This window comes from Pavona decussata, unplaced genomic scaffold (assembly GCF_977016875.1).
Source record: "Pavona decussata unplaced genomic scaffold, jaPavDecu1.1 SCAFFOLD_96, whole genome shotgun sequence".
NCBI lineage: Eukaryota > Metazoa > Cnidaria > Anthozoa > Scleractinia > Agariciidae > Pavona > Pavona decussata.
The window spans coordinates 1,162,898-1,179,257 of record NW_028145513.1 but is presented as its reverse complement, the minus strand read 5'-3'; the positions used below and the strand labels follow the sequence as shown (position 1 = coordinate 1,179,257).

At 39.5% G+C, this 16,360-nt stretch overlaps 1 protein-coding gene and 1 long non-coding RNA gene across 4 annotated transcripts in view; one reads left to right on the top strand and one right to left on the bottom strand.

Annotated features, from left to right (window-relative positions):
- The window catches only part of LOC146472855 (uncharacterized), a 117,889-nt gene that overhangs the window by 58,590 nt on the left and 42,939 nt on the right, over positions 1-16,360 (top strand). The gene's annotated exons all lie outside the window — the stretch shown is intronic.
- LOC146472861 (uncharacterized) lies at positions 184-15,186 on the bottom strand. Of its 3 annotated transcripts, none has more exons than XM_085119088.1 (3): positions 15,065-15,186; positions 6,424-6,526; positions 184-2,883 (listed from the first exon to the last, which is right to left on the bottom strand). In XM_085119088.1, exon 3 carries the CDS (start codon positions 2,879-2,881, stop codon positions 380-382), a length of 2,502 nt encoding a protein of 833 aa, XP_084975214.1. In that variant the 5' UTR covers positions 2,882-2,883; positions 6,424-6,526; positions 15,065-15,186; the 3' UTR covers positions 184-379. The 3 variants fall into 3 exon arrangements, with proteins under 3 accessions (XP_084975214.1, XP_084975216.1, XP_084975217.1); XM_085119090.1 differs by lacking the exon at positions 15,065-15,186 and adding an exon at positions 6,717-7,325; XM_085119091.1 differs by lacking the exons at positions 6,424-6,526; positions 15,065-15,186 and adding an exon at positions 3,233-3,381.

Genomic DNA, 16,360 nt, shown 5'->3' with positions numbered 1-16,360 from the left:
CGGAAGCTTAATGGAAATTTCACGTAACGCGAAATGACGCAATGATCGTGGTAAGTTCTGCACACTGATCATGATAATCAGCTTAAATATTTTATTATGTCCCTTTATTCTTCTTCTGAACTATTAATATAATGATTCAACGTTGTTTGAGTAATCACAATCAAGTATTGTTATTTTTCTCTGTATTATTTTAATTTCGTGCTTCTCTAACGAGGCTGCTTAAATTTGAAAACAAACACCTTTGAAGAGGGAATGGTGACGGTCGGGGTGGGGGTGGCAGTTATCAGTTTAAATGTTCATTATTCAACAGGGACTCGTGATTACAACTCTATTTTCTTCCTGTTCCCTTTATAATCAGACTCTAGAATTCATAGTTTCTCTAACGAGACGAAGGAGGTCTTCCTGATTGTAAAGCGAATACTTTTGGTGAGGGAATGGGTGATCTGGGAGAAATGGGTTTAAATGAGTAGCGCAGTTGTTCATTACTGTATTTTCTTCGCGGGCTTTCTACATCTGCTGGAGAAGGTGTGCCCGAGAAATAGCCATCTTCTATTTCATGAGTCGGCGATCTCCTGTTGGTAATATGCAGCGGTGGTAGAAGGGTCCTCTGTCGAAGCCTGGGGCTCGTTCGTTCGCCGTAAGATTGGCCTGTAACATCACGTTCCTCTGTTGAATTTGAGATTGAGATTGTGGTGTCTTTGAAAGTTTTAGAGTTGAAATTATGGGGACTCACCGCGCCCTGCCTCGAGAAATGGCCCTCTTGATGAGGGCAGTTCAAAAGAAGATCTGGAAGGACATCTCCTGGGGTCTTATCCAGTCTCTTCGAAGAGAATTCTGCCATTGTTGATATAGATACGACATCGCTCTTGTCAGCGATGTTGTTTGGGCTGACTGGGTCTTTTTGTGATGCTGGGTGGGAAGTTCGACTTTGGCTTGTTGAGCGCTTATCATTGTCGAAGATTTTTCTACAAAGAAGGGTTGCCAGCTCCACCCTTTGTTCTACGTTGGATTGTTTATTCTCCACGGCTGAAGTCGTAACCGAGATTGGATAGACGAATTCTTTCGGCGAGCGCCTACCTTGCTTCGAAGAAGATATACTAGGCAACTGAAACTGTGCAATTTCGTTTGCTTGGTCAGTAATCTGCGGGGCACTTTGACCGTTTGTCCGTGCAAATTCTATGATTTCTTTCCCTTGAAGGTTTCGTGAGATGGATTTCCAGTCTGTCATGTCACTTTTGCTTTTCCTCAGCCCGGGTGGGGTGGATTTCCCCTCAGAACCCTCTCTGGTTGTGGATTCAAACGTTGCTGACCCCCTTCGCTTGTTAACTGGTTCCACAGCCGTAGAGTGCACCTGGGGCACCAAGAGGGTCTTGGCTACACCTGTGCTGTGAAGCTTTCCCATGTCCATTGCAGACAAGGTATATCTTCGGACAATGGATGCATCTCGTCCATTTTTCTCGGACGGAACAGTTACTGGCGAAGTCCGAGGGCTTAACATTCCCGTCCCGAGGACTTGGCGGTGGGTAACTCGCGGAGATGACAGGGGACTTCCCACGGGCGAGGAACGGTGACTGGTGACACGAGATGTGTACGGGTTTGACCCGCTCTCCAGGTTTTCCAAACCTGTTTTACTGGTGTCAGTCGGAGTCGCATTTTTTTGCATTTTGGTTGCAAATTCCGAATCCGCTTTGCAAGTTTGATCTCGAATCATAAATAATCGCTCTCTCTCATTGGTTTTTTTCTCGGTTATATTTTCGTCCGTTTTGGGGGCATTGTTTTCAACTTCATGTCCCTCGTCACTTGAGTATGAACTTCCATTTTCACTCGTGTTTCCCTTGTCTTCTACCTCATTGACCTTTAGGATATTTTTGTTTTCTTTGACTGAGTTTGTGTCCTGGCAATCTTGTTGATCCACAAAAGGGAAGCGAGTTATGTCGTCCATTGAATCCTTTGCAGTGCCGGGAAACTCATTTGAATCAACAGAGGAGGAAAACGAATCCTGTAACTTCAAAAGCTGCTCTAACCCAGGCGACTCTTCACTTGGTGCATTTAGCTCACTATCAAAGATTTGAAAACTAAACCTCTCTTCCTCGGACAAAGAGCGAGCGGAAGTTTTTCTCTGCACCATTTTGACCTCATCAGACTCGTTTTCTTTATTGCTTGTATTTGTTTCAGTCTCTTCGTTGCAGTTTAATATCTCTTGGATATCTAGAGGATCAAAGTGGCATACAGATCTTTTTCTCCGGCGTTCGGGTTGTGGCGATTTGCTGAGCTGGTCTACCCCCAGATCAGAGCCAAGCATGTTACTGCACGAGATTGCGGGTTCCTCTTTCTCAGCAGCGTACATATGCGTGTATTTTCTTCGGAGTCTGGGCCCCATTAAGGGCCAGGATACCTTTCGCATGTCCTGGATAGTAGCCAGGCATTCCTCGAGATGTTCCATCTGACCGTTGTCCCGCTCATCTGCAACCATGCTATCGCGGCAGGCGTTTATCAGAAGCCTCGTAGTCTCCAGATCTCCTGCGTTTATCACGTAGTCAAACACATTATTTTTGTTGTTATCCTGTACCCATGGATTCGACTTAGCGTCCAGCAATGCTTTGATGATTTCTTTGCCAGAGTTTGAAAGGGAAGCGTGAATAAGAGCTGTTCGTCCGTTGATATCTTGTAAGTTTACCTTGGCCTTTTTTCCAAGTAGGTAGTTCACAACCCGTCGCTTTTCTTCCATTTCCGTCACAGACTGGCAGCAGAGAATTAGCGGTGTCTCCAGGCGTTCATTTCGTACGTTCACCGATGTCCCTCCTTCCACAAGCATGCGCACCAGACGGAGTTTGCAAGTCGAGCTGGCTTGAAACAGAGCTTCACTTCCCTTGTTGTTCATAACTGTGTAAAACAATTTAAAAATGCGTTAAAGGGGCACTGCCCAGGCTTACATATCATGTCTTCTTTTAAGTACGCTTAGCAGCTTCCTTTATTGTCCTTACATTAGGAAGGAAAAGTTGCCACAAGTTATGAATACAAAAACAAAAACAAAAATACAAGTTAAAGCGAGAAAATGATGGCTTGAAAAACTCGAAGCTCCATCAAAATGACATTTTGACCGTCTAGAGATCAAACTTGGTGAACTGTATGTGGCAATTGCTCTGTTTTCATCTTTGCAATCTTTCCTTGAAAATTTAGACGTGTACTCGATGGCAGTTGGCTATATAACACAAACATTTTGTAAGCGCACCGTCGTTGTTTTGGCGGAACGCTTACCCTTCAAGAGAGATAAGCTGGCGAGAAAATGGAAGTACTCCAAGGAATTTTAGATGTAAACAAGGTGCCTCCCAGCGTCTGAAAAACTTTAACCTTTAAAAGCTCGATCCTCGCATACATTGTTGATCAATAATGTTCAATTGTCCTGCTGTTCCTGCACGAAACATTGTTGATCAATAATGTTCAATTTTCCTGCTGATCCTGCACGAAGCAAAATGATTGGCACTCGGATGCAAGCACTTTTGTTAAGAGAGGTCCATGCAAATTTTAACTCTTACACATGCAGAAGACACTTGAAAATAAGTGCCTTTCCTTACGGTTGGCCAGGATAGAAATGGATTGTAACTTGAAAAAACAAACATGGCGATTGTTCCAAGTTTTTCCTTTGTGTCTCGACGAACTGAATCGCTAAAAATTGATCATGGTTTGTTTTCCCTTTGAGAAAATCCTTGATATTCTGCCCTATGTGTTCTGGAAGCATTTCTGTAAGAGGAAATTAAAAGAAACACAATTTTGGATTTAACATGGTTACGTTTTGAGCCAAAAAAGCCCCGCAAAACCTAACACGACACAGCACCTTTAAATAACGATGGGTTTAGTTTTAATTTTCAATCTTAGCCTGATTTAACAGAGTCCGAGTTCGCTCACCCTCACCTTTTTCGACGATGTGAGTATATTGCATCGCGCCAGATGTCAAGTACCCCTGACAGGTGTACGGCCTTCTTATATTTTTTCTTCTTGAACAAAACTAGCACGGAATTCTAAACAAAACCGAACCATTATTCTTTGTCTGCCTTTGATTCCAATGTTTCTTTTACCTTTGCTAAAAATAGGGACTTTAAGAAACCACAACGGCAACGCCAACGAAAACGTTGCTTGAAATATAAGTTCGCATTACTTATACTACTTCGCGATTATTCCAATTCGTTCAACTTGTACAATGTGGCCGAACTATCCAGTAACAGAGCATGTGGAAACGGCGTTCAAGTTGAGACAGAGATTGAAAAATTTACCGTCATGTGCTCACGTTCTCCACAAAACTTTGAATTTGGCCATTTCACGTTGTTGTTTGGCCAAGCAAGGTGGAGAAATGTACCGAAATTCATAACGCACGTGCAGGGCCTTTGTTTTTTTCATTATATCCTATTGCTTTGTGACGTTCTCCTTGCCGTCGCTGTAGTAGCTTCTTAAACTCCCTAATAGCTGACTTACTGCGCCAAAATCAAAATGCATTTTCTTTTCACTCACTGTTCCCAATAGATTTCATTCCATTTATTCTCATGAGCTGTATCCTTGACCAAGAAGTGATGTTGTAGAGAGAAATTATACGCTGATCACTATTAGGGCCTTAAGGGTTATTAAAGAGGCTCTGACCAATTTTGTTTCGTGCAGGCGCGTTCAAATAATTGAAATATTGCTTTGTCTAACCCACGGAATTAAAAACAAGTTTTCCTGATTTTAATGAATGTTGGAACAACGAGCTTTGTTTTGAGAAGAAAAAAACACAGGAACCTTAAAATTAAAACATTCTAAAAATAAAGGTGCTTGTCATAAGTGGCTGCCATCTTCTGAGGTGGGTGTGAAGAGGAGGCGGCCCACACGGACTGACAGTGTTCAAAATGGTTTTCTAATGAACTTGAAACTCGAAGCACGTATTGCTCCAGTACGGAATCACCAGAGTGCAAGTTCCGATTTTCTCCTGCATTTGATTTGCCTTTGACGTGATTTTGTGGGCACTTTCCATTTACAGATCATTTGTCAAATAAGTAACTTCTAATAAGGTTTCGGTTTGTAGCTATTAGTGAAATAGAATGACCTAAAATCCTTAATTTGAAATAGCGTAAAAGGGGAAATCGCATTATGGACTGCGAAAACCATGCACGAGCCAAGTTTTGAAAGGCGGGGATCTCTGCCGTTGTGAAGCAAAAATTAAAGCATTTAAGTCTTGACGAGTTTTATCTGTTTCTTATTTCTTTTCTTTTTCTTCTTTTATTTATGTATTTATTTATTTTTTGTCCTTTCCTTTTTCGACTTTTTTATTGTCGATCATGGATGCTTTAAAGAAGATTTAAACTAAAAATATCGCTTTTACAATAATAGTTGGATGTCTTTGACATTTGCATACGTATATACCATGAGAGCGATGATGAAGAATGAGTTTCTGTGGGTGTCAGTGTTTTTCAACCGATGGTCATTTCATTTCTTTCGGTATATATATTTTGAATGCGAGAACGACACTAAAAATATCGCTTTTACGACAGCACTTTTCATTTGGCATTTGCCGAAGTAACATGAGCGACGGTGAAGAACGAGTTGACGGGGGCTTTTGTTTAGTTGAAAGATATTTTATTTCGGTCGGTAAATCTTGTTTAATTGCGAGAAAGTACAGCGCTTTCAATGTTGCTTTTTTTAGGGTGAGAAATAAATTGTTGGGTCTATAATTGCTTTTGCGTCGTTGAGCCCAATTCACGGTGACCTCAGTTCTGTTCTGCCATAATTATTGTCTCAAAAACCTTGCAGGTGTCTTGCGCCATACATCACCCACGCGTTATGCAAACGTTCGAGCCAGTGAGAAAGTGTTCCATTCTCCGTTAGGACAAAGACAGTCCTAAAACCCTGTCCCTTTATTATCCTATTTTATTCCTTTTCATTCGTTAACAAGAAACATATCACGGAATCTTATGATGTTACTACATTTAATGTTTTCTTCCTTTAGCCGTTCAACTCAGACCACTTAAAAATTGCATTGATTAGTAGAATGTACCCCGAAGCTCCCTCAAGACATAAGTCGATATTAGTATTTGCATTTGATAATTTCCAGTAAAAATGACTTAAAAATTTTGCCGTATCGAAGCCCAACGAATCTGCTGCAAGACCGCGGTATATACTGAAATTATTGTTTCTTATCAAACGTTTACAGTTAAACATTGCTTGTCGCCAAAAAAAAAAAAACTCTGCGATATGAAGCTACGCTGGGTAAAGGCTAGTGTAAACAAAGGTTAAGAAATTATAGGAATGAACTTATTTGAACCACTGCAGTTTTTTCGGAGGAAGACTATGAACGGAGGTCCCCAATTGTATCTAGTGATAGATTACCTGTTTTTGGGTAGACTACCAACACGCACATAATATTCCTGTGATCGCTTGTGATCGTTGGTTACTTACCTTCAAAACTGCTGATGTAAGAAAACAGTGTCTGTAGGTCCTCGCTTCAGGCTCTTAAGAATCCCTCCCTTGGCCACAGAACTTTGGCTTTGTTCCAGTGGGGCTGAGCGACAAATAAAAATGTAGTGTTATTGTGTGAATGCGTCGACACATCCGCGGACAGAGTTTTTGTTTTGCCTTCTTTTCCGCGTAATTCAAAAAATCCACACAATAATTAGATGTTTTGTCATTAGGAGCGGACGTGAAGCCGCAGGAAAACCACCATAAAGTGCAACGACAAACAGACCGTTTACTTGTTTCAAATTATCAGGCACGAAACACGTTGACGCCTCGGATAATTGTGCTATAGGTAATTCCCCCATTCAGTGTCCATTTAATCCTTATCACCATAGTAGCTAGACAGCAATAAGAAAACGAAAGATAAGGTTAGCGAAAGCAGGAAATGATCGTTGATACAACGTCACCCCGGTGAACGAACTTTCATATGCGTCTGTTGCAGCTGAGTGACGAGACTAGCCTTTGGCATTTCACCTCAGTGAAACCTACGCCGAGTGCTGATTTACTGAAGAACTTCGACTTTCCCGTGTTACTTCACACGTCGTATTTGCGTAACTCAAATTAGATGCTCCTGCGAATGGTTTCATAATCGGCTGGAAATGAAGATTTACATCGACGGCTTACTTAATAGAGTTTTTGTTTTGGGAGATTACAGGCCCTATAAATGTCGCTATTGTTTACGGCACCAAACATTATTTTTGTGCTCTATGAAGGTCAACTGCGTTCGACATGGCATTTAACGAGCTAGCCAATATGGAAAAGAAAGAAATAATCAGAATTGTTTTTTTCTAATGAGAAATATCACTTTTTTCCGTTTATGTTTCTTCTAGTTTCAAACCAATTGTTGTTTTTGCAGGTGTAATGCGACATAACCATAAGCATATCAAGGAGTATATCAGCTTCGATTTGCGTATTCTAAATGGATTTACAGCAAAACAAATTTTAATTCTAGAGACGTCAATCAAAGTCTCAAAGCTACAAATTTGAATTGACAATTCAGGAGAAGTTACATGCAGCTGTTACAGAGAAAATGAAATAAGCTTGTCAGTATGTTTCTCTGACTCGTGGTGTCAAATTTTTAATCTACAAACCGGTCGGGAGCGAATTTAATAGTAAAAATAAACCATAAAAAGGGCTGCGATTTGAAGCGACTCGATCAAATTAATCCACAAGTCATCTTTACAATTTTGTCAGCAAATAAGATAACTCGAGGAATGATGGAAACTGGAAAACAATAGTTTTCAATTTAATAAGTTCATGAATAAGTTATCACAAAGAACCTCCAGTGTTGAAGATAGGGAAAGCGAACTGAACTAGATTACAAACACGCAATTCATAGAGGCTCGAGAATTTTCCATCCTGGGAGGCAATGTTTTGCACAACGACCAAATGGTTTAGAATTCATGCAATTCGAGTACATTGTTTTGCATCACACCTGCCAAAAGCTGCACATGCGCACTGTCGTGTTAATGATTTCCCCAATAATATAATATCCACAGAGCCCGCGTTCTCTGTGACCAGTGGGCGCGTGAAGAAAACGCGTGATCTGGAAACGAGATAAAGTTGTAATCCGGTAACGAGATTACTGGATCAGAATAGAATCTCTCTGCAACGGCTAATTTCGGACAGAATTTACTCGCCCTTTTCCCCGTTTTGGTCAGTAAGTGTCAGGCATAAAAAAGAATCCCTGATCTATCGACCATGCCTTGCCGATAATGTCCCACACAAACTTGCGCGGCTGGGTACTTCATCACGCGTCCTCCAAACAAGTACGGTTTCCTTGTTACTTTGTGGTTATTGGAAAATACACTTCTAGTAACAGTTGCTTCTGCGAATGGTCAATTTCTCGGTTGAAAATGTTCTGTTATCGTAGCTTAAAGGTATATAGATTTCGCCAGTCTTTACGGCATCAAATGTTATTTTATTATTTTATGAAGCTCAACAGCGTCCGACATGAAATTTAAGACGCTATTCAAGATCGAAAGGAGGAAACAAAGACAACAAATTGTCTTTTTGCTAATGAGAATTTTCACCTGTTTGACATGGTGCAACTTATGGCTTCGAACCAATCGTTACTTTCGAAAGTGTAATCCAACACATAAGCATGTCAGCTTCGATTGTTGTACTCGGAATGGATTTATGCTGGCAAAGAAAATTTTAGTTCTAGAGATTTCAATCAATGTTTGAAAGCTACAAATTTGAATAGACAATTCGGGGGATATTGCGTGCAGCTGTTACTAAGGAAATAAAATAAGGTCTTCGGTATGATTCTCTGACTTGTATTAATTGTCAAATTTTAGTATGGCTAAAGCGAATTTAATAGCAAAAATAGACATAAAGGCTGTAATTAACTCGCTTCATTTAATCTACAAGTCATTTAAAAAAAATTGTCAGTAAATTATATAATTTGCAGAACGACAGAAACTGCAAATAAAAGTTTTCTATTTAATAAGCCCATGTATGTATGTATATATGCCTCCCGCGAATGAATAATCACAAAAAACCTCCAGTGCTGAAGATATAGGGGAAGACTGAATTGGATGACAAGAACGCGGATCAAATTGGCTTAAAAATTTTGCGTGTTCGGAAACGATGTTTTGCACAACGTCCAAAAGGTGTAGATAACACTATTTTACATCACACCTGTTAATCATAGCCGCACATCCGTAATATCGTGCAACTCAACTTATCTTCCCGATTTCATTCACAAAGCCTGCGTGCAACATGACCAGTAGGTGCGTGAAAGGAACGTGCGATCTGGAAACGATATTAAGTTCTCGGTCATTATATTAGAACACGTGCTACGGACTGGGTATAAAACGTGAGCTAGGTACAAAATATGGACTGCGGGCTGAGGCCATAAAACCATGGGGACCTTTCTGATATAATCGAATATCACCGTGATCTAGAGTCTCTTTATCTGCTGGTAAACAATGGGAAGAATGGGAAGGAGTAAGAGTTCTGGGGACGTCACTATTTGAAATTTGATAGCCGTACTCGTACTCAGATCTGCCCCATATATACTTGCGCCTCTAGGCTCTTCATATAAGCCTACATGAATCGTGTATACTACAGGCTGGTCTGTGTGTCGATAGCATTTCGAAAAGGTCGAAAAGGTGTAAACCTAAGGTGGATTTCTACTGCCGCGTAATTTCACCTACGCTAACGGGCGTGAAATATAAGTCAAAATAGAAAAAATGTGTAGAGGGCTTGCGCCGAATATGTACATCTGTCTTCCAAAAATTATCTCCAGATATAAAATATAAACCCTTGCGACTCTTCCTAAGTTTACCTTTTGTAGTGACTGAAACAACGTCCCATGATACCAGATCTCAAACAGCTTGTGCTTTTCTCTCGTATAGATATTGCCCGTTATGTTTATAGTTATCATTTGCATTTTGTTATTTTGTCTTGGCTCATAATTTTCATTTGATTAAGGAAAGAGCTTACAGGGCAATTTTTGATTAGTGTTTTCCAGCTAGAGAGTTTATTATTTTTCCCAGTTATTATTTACTTGCCTCACCGTAATTCCAATGATTTTAATCTCAGTTGATATTTTAGACGCAAAATCTCATATACTGTAATCGATTAAAGACAAAGGAAATTTGTTTAAAACGTAAGATCCAAGAATAACAATCGCCCTCCGCTTCCCGCACCGACAGCAAAAGAAACAACAAACAAGTCGGTTATAAAACATTATTGTTTATATTCTCCAGGGTTTCTTTTCGCAATTTACTTGTACTTGGCATTTCTATTTTTGTTTTGTTTTGTTTTATAAAACATTCCCTGTTAATCTGATGAGCCATAACAGAAACATATACCGCCCTCACTGGCTCCCAACAGAAAAGAAGGAAATCGATGAATTAAAGTTGTTTCCATGCTTTAGATTTTTTACGATTACTGTGCGCGGCATATTTGGCCGACTAAGTGATGTAAACACGTGGTACATTTTGATGATGGCCAAGGTACTGGGCTGTCAATGCAAAACAAGTATTCAAACAGAAAGTTCCCATTTTCGTTGAGAAAAAAAAAACTTAAGAAATTAAAAAGATAATATCAGTTTAAAAAGACTGATTCAACTTGATGGCCAAGGGACTGGGATGTCAATGCAAAACAACCATTCAAACGGAATGTTCTCTTTTGGGCTGAGAAAAAAAAAATAAAAATAAAAGACCGAATCAACTTCATAGCTGATTACATTGGGCTATAATTTCAGAGTACGTGCAGGATATTAAGGAGGAAAAAAAATATTTTGAGATGAGAATAATAACGTATAGGTTTTACAAACATTAAATACAAATAGCAAACCTCAGTGACGTCAGCGAATTGTGACTTGCATATTGCAACAATGACAAATGGACTGAATTTTAGATCAAAAGGAATCGGCAAAATAAAGTCGGATCACTGTACGAAAACACCAGAAAGATTCAGAAGATTGTTATTTGAAAATGCGATGACTTATTTTTTCACCGATTGACCAGAAGTCCCGTGATAAAACAATTCTGAATGGAAAATAGAATTCATCGTTAGATTATTATTTCTCTTCCTAACTTTTCGGTGATAGTCTCAATGCCAATCGCCGGTATCTTAGATGCCAAAACTAAAATTCGTAATAAAAAAATCGATCGCTTTTTATTTTGGCATCCTTCGCTAGCAGTGGTCTATGCCGTTTCATGCCGGTATAAATGTTCTACATTGCTTCCTTCGCTTTCCCCGAGGAAAACAGTTTTATTGAAGAAGAAAAAAGAGAATAATCTACTGAGAACAGGTGGCCATAGATTCCGTTTCATCTTGGCCTTCAGATGGAAAATATTTTGTTTTACAATAGAGTAACAACGTGATCTTTGTCAAGAACGCGTAGTGGCCTTATTACCATATGTTCAAGACCTGCTGTCCGCGAAAAAAATACAATCTGATCTGTTCTTGATAATTTTGCTGAATTTTTACTCGCAGAAACTTTACGGAACAGAGAAACCCCTCCCCCGAATTTACGAGCTGTATTTGGTGGTTGTCCGAAAATATTTCGCACTCGAAAATACCCGTTTTGTCCCTTCGAATACGAAAGGAACTATTTTTTTTCGAGGTGACATTTCACTGAAAATAACGTTAGTGCGGTTTTAGTGCATTTAAATCCGAACTCCTGGGGCGATTAAAAGGTGTTCTGAAGAGATGTTCACAGCGAAACGAACCGTTAGTTGCCTTTGCATTGAGACCTTGCTTTGTTTTGTTTGTTTGTTTGTTTTAAGTCAATATGACTGAATGATATACAAAAGATTTTCACACAGATGAATAAGAGTGCTTGGTCAAACGGTGATTTTGAGCTGTGTTTAAAGTCATTTTGCTTTTTCAGCTGGCTATTTCCGAGCTCAGATGAAGGGAACTGAGTTTTAAAACATCATCACCACATGCCAATACTGCTGAAGAACTATTCAGTATGAACGGCTAGACTTTACGCAGCATAACATCATCACCACAGGAAAGTAGTAAGTAGATTTCCTTTAATGGTGTCTTTAAATGATCACAGTTTAGAAAATCATTCGCAGACTGAAATCTTCGAACCGCCTTGTACAGCATCATAAACAGCACTCCAGGAAATTACTGCTCAGTAGCTTTCGTTTGAATGGTCACACTTTGAGGAAATTATGCACAAACTCAGCCGCAAGTTTCAGTTAAGGTGACAAGATTTTGAACCATGACAATTTTGAATGAAGTTGAACAAATGAATATTTCAAAGGGAATCTGAGTGAAGTGCGTATAGGACTACTGTAATTTGGTGTTGAATCACTCTAAAATTTTACGAGACAAACTGGTTTAGTAACTTTTCTGCAACCATCTTCTACGTAAAAACGGGGAACTGAAGTTTAGAACGTGTCATTTCAGTCTGTGGTACAGTTCCCACCTTGGTCCTTGACTTGCTGGTCTCAACAAGAGAAGTGGGAGTGGCCTGATAGTCTTCATTGTCTTTAATGTTGGATGTGAATGGGAACTTAACATCAGCTAGGAACATATTATCGCCAAAAAGGGCCATTCCTATGTTATACGTATTCAGTGGAGTAAGTTAGGACTAATTTGGACAAAATCCGTCTGATTTTCTATTTATTTTCGAAATTCGATGTCCGTTGTGTTGTAGTTTCAAAGAAAAATATGAATTATATGCCAAAATTGCCCCTGCTTACCTCTTCAACACAGCACCACTGTGGTCAGAAAGTACTAGCCGTGGAGAGCTGTTTCACCCTTCTTAGGGCTCGTCAGCATGGCATAGCTCACGCGTTGAAACCTCACCTATCCCATGTATTTTTTGTTTTTGTCATTTATTTATTTATTTATTTTTACGTTTCCCATGTATGCTGCTGGTCACTCCGCGAGTGAGCATATCAGAATGGTATGACATCTATACTATACCATATATGCTTCTAGTCATACTGCAAGTCAGTCGTAGGTCTGGCCTGGGTCTGGCCCACCATAGCCTCCCACGCAGCCGTTTTTAGGGGACTCGTATTACCTCCTCCCCACTATGTGGGGAGGAGGTAATACGAGTCCCCTAAAAACCGGACTACGTGAGAGGCTAACCATAACGCTGTGTTGAAATTTTTCTTTCAAGTTTCAGCTGAAGTTCACGCTCGAAATTCTATCATCATCAGTCTCATCATTTGAGTTCAGGTATACCTTAGAGAAAAACTTTGCAAAACAAAACAACGGCAACTTCTATGCTACTTAAGCTCTCTGATAGTAGTGACAAAACAAATCCTGGCGGATACAGTATGACAGCGGAGCATCACACGGTTCAACATGAGATCAACATTTGTTTTTTAACAAATATTGAATTTCTGATCGCCCGACCGACCCAATTTGGCCAATAGTAATAAAAAAAGTTTCGGCTTCATTCCATGCCTGTTCCTTGTTCTCGGCTGTTTTCAAGGTTATATCCTTTGTTATATTAAGGGACTATGTCGTCTAAAGCACCCTCAAAATGCGCCTATCAATCAATCTACCTCAATCAACATCCCCCGGTATACCGCGAGGGTGTTTTAAACTAGATTTATCTGTTGGTCTTGCAAAGTACACATAGTTTGAGGGAATTGAGGGGTTTTTAAAAGACGAGCTTTCGCCTTTGAGAACAAATGGCTCACTCAGTCGGAGATTCAAAGCATTTTTGAAGGTATCGTTAGTACATCTCTGTCCGGAAGCATGAAAAGTTATTGACTGAGGGTGAAAATATGTACTTCAGGAGAGGCATTTGAGCACTTAAAGGTTAGGTATTTTTGCCCAGGGAACCCCTCTGGGCAAAAATGCTTTATCCTTAAGTGCTCATCTTCAAAAGCCCGGATACCCGGATAATGTTGGCGCAAAACAATGGTTTCGAACGCCTTTTAGAGTGATAGCTGCGCAAAATGGCATTTACAGGAAGATATTTATAGCCAAGGCTCCCTTGCAATTATTTGTTTATTAATTTTTCAACATTTCTTTACTCGCCTTTTTTTTTTTCTTCTCTTTCGTTTTTTAAGCGACCGACCGACCCACTTCCACGAGAGAAAGGATGACGAAAAGTTGAGCATTTCATGGGGAAGGTCTAAAACTTGTTTCTGTTGCCGGAGCGATGGAAAACTGCTAGGCTTTCAACATAACATGATACAATTAATGTAACGCACTGGACCGGCAGTCGCAACATTTGCGGATAATTGACTGATCTGCGGCATTAATTTAGAAGATGGCCCGACGTTATTGCAGACCTTTAAATTTAAGTTGACGAACAACCTAACCGATAAAATCATTCCGGAGAACAAATCATTTACAAGGACAAGAATATGAACCATCTATCACTTTTTTGAATGGATCGTTCGACGTTTTTCTTTAGCTTTAACACATCTTTTCTTTGTTTTTGTTTTTTATTCCTTTTATAACAAATGCCATGTAAATCGTGGGTAGAACAGCTGTTTTAAACCATAAAAGAAATAAATTTTCAAAAAACACTATTTTTGGATTTTTAACCCTATTTCGTACGAACGGCATTTTCCCTTGACAGGACTGATTTGAATATTAATACGAATCTCAAGATGTCCCGAATGCGTTTACGAATTCATAACTTTACCGATTCACTGGAGGTTAATTTCGATTCTTAACTGTAATGGTCGATGTTTGGACAAATTAACCGCGAAATGGAATAGGCATACCGTTTTGAGGCGTTTTTTCTCAAATGCCAGTCAAAAAATGGCCGATCACGGTGAATACACTTTATTTTCCTAGCGAAACAAAAGCTAACTCATAGAGTTCACATTTGTCAGTCGGAGTTAAACATGGGACTTCTAATCAATATGTCAGACAACTGAGAGTCAAGCAGAAGCAGCAGCTTGTCGAATAACCGTCCTTCAGCGTCAGAAATAAAACTAGAGATGTGAAGTAAAACAACATTATTCCAATAAGATAAGTCCCATTAGTGGTCAAACAGTGATATTTTTTGACAGTTGAATATTTGATCTGAAATTTTATATTTGAAGGTGTCGGGCGGATGGAACAGGGAGGAAATATATCTATATTGTCAGTATAGTCGTCCAGCTTAGGTTAAGATACTTTGAGAAGAACATACCTGGCTTATCAACTTCATTGAGGTGGAAAATTTTCAGTTTTAGATCGCTTTGAATAAGATGTGTATGATTCCGAGGTGACTTAATTTAATCGTCGAAATCAATAGCTTTTAAGCTTGGAAAAAAACAATACCGTGGCACACCTGTCTCACTATCCGTCGACTAATTAAAACTGCCAGAGATTATATGAAAAGGCGCTGGTGTATGAAATTAAATATTCATAGGTTAAAAGCTAATAATCCGAGTATTTTCATTTGACAAAAGCACTGTTCAACTCAAGCCAGCCAGATGTCCCCCTGTGTGGAACCCGGCTTCCGAAAAGTTTTCTATCCTCATTCTAAACTTTTGTTTTAGAAATAACTGAAATTTGAAACAAATACATTTGTTGCGATAAAACAAACGGGCGGCGGCTTTGCTCCGGCGCCAGTTGCAGGCTTAGCTCGAGATAATGCCAGTTTCAGACGGGCAGATATTGAGAAGAGCAGAAAAAAAGTGTCCATCAAAAAGATGTTTTATCTTTGGTATAACGTGACCTTGTAGACAGCAAAAATGGCCGAGAAGGGGGAAAATTCACTTTAACATCAAAGGAACAATAACTTTACCGTACTAGTGTAGATACGCGTACAAATATCTTGAAAGTTGTAAAATGAAATGCGACGCGAGAACACGACGGCGCCATATGTCGCTTTTTGAGCGATCAAACAAAAAAATGGTAACTGAGTCAACCAAGATACATACACATTTACACTTGCATTTGACAGATCGAGACAGAGCTCGAGGTTTTTCATCAAGTTAGTGTACACAAGCTTAAGTATGGATGAAATTTGAAAACGTGGTCAAGGAAGAACTTGTCTGGATAAAGTTCAGAACTTGCAAGTACAATCGGAAATGGAAAACGGCCAGCACCGGCGATTGCTTGTGAGACATTCTACGCAAAAAGAAAATGAAGACAATTATAACCTAGAGAGAGATCATTTCCTCCTTTCTCGTGTAACCATTTTTTGTACCTGGTTCACCCATGTTAGTCTGAAGGGGAGTGTAAGCGAAGGTTACGTTTTTAGAATATATACATTATATAACACCGACGCAGTAAACCACGTTTATCGGTTTAACTTTATGATTAATATTCTTTGTTTAACAAAGAATGGCAATTGATTGATTTTCTATTCTCGTGTTTCAGCTCGGAGAAGTGTCAAGATACCGTGTTAAACACTATTTTGGTTCTGCTTTCAAAAACTTACCTTCTATTTCCCCTATTGTTTTCTGCTTGCAAATTTAACCACTTTTAGGACTGAAAA

Excerpts from the sequence above, each read along its gene's own strand:
- LOC146472861 (XM_085119088.1), bottom strand. The coding sequence starts at position 2,881 with ATGAACAACAAGGGAAGTGAAGCTCTGTTTCAAGCCAGCTCGACTTGC.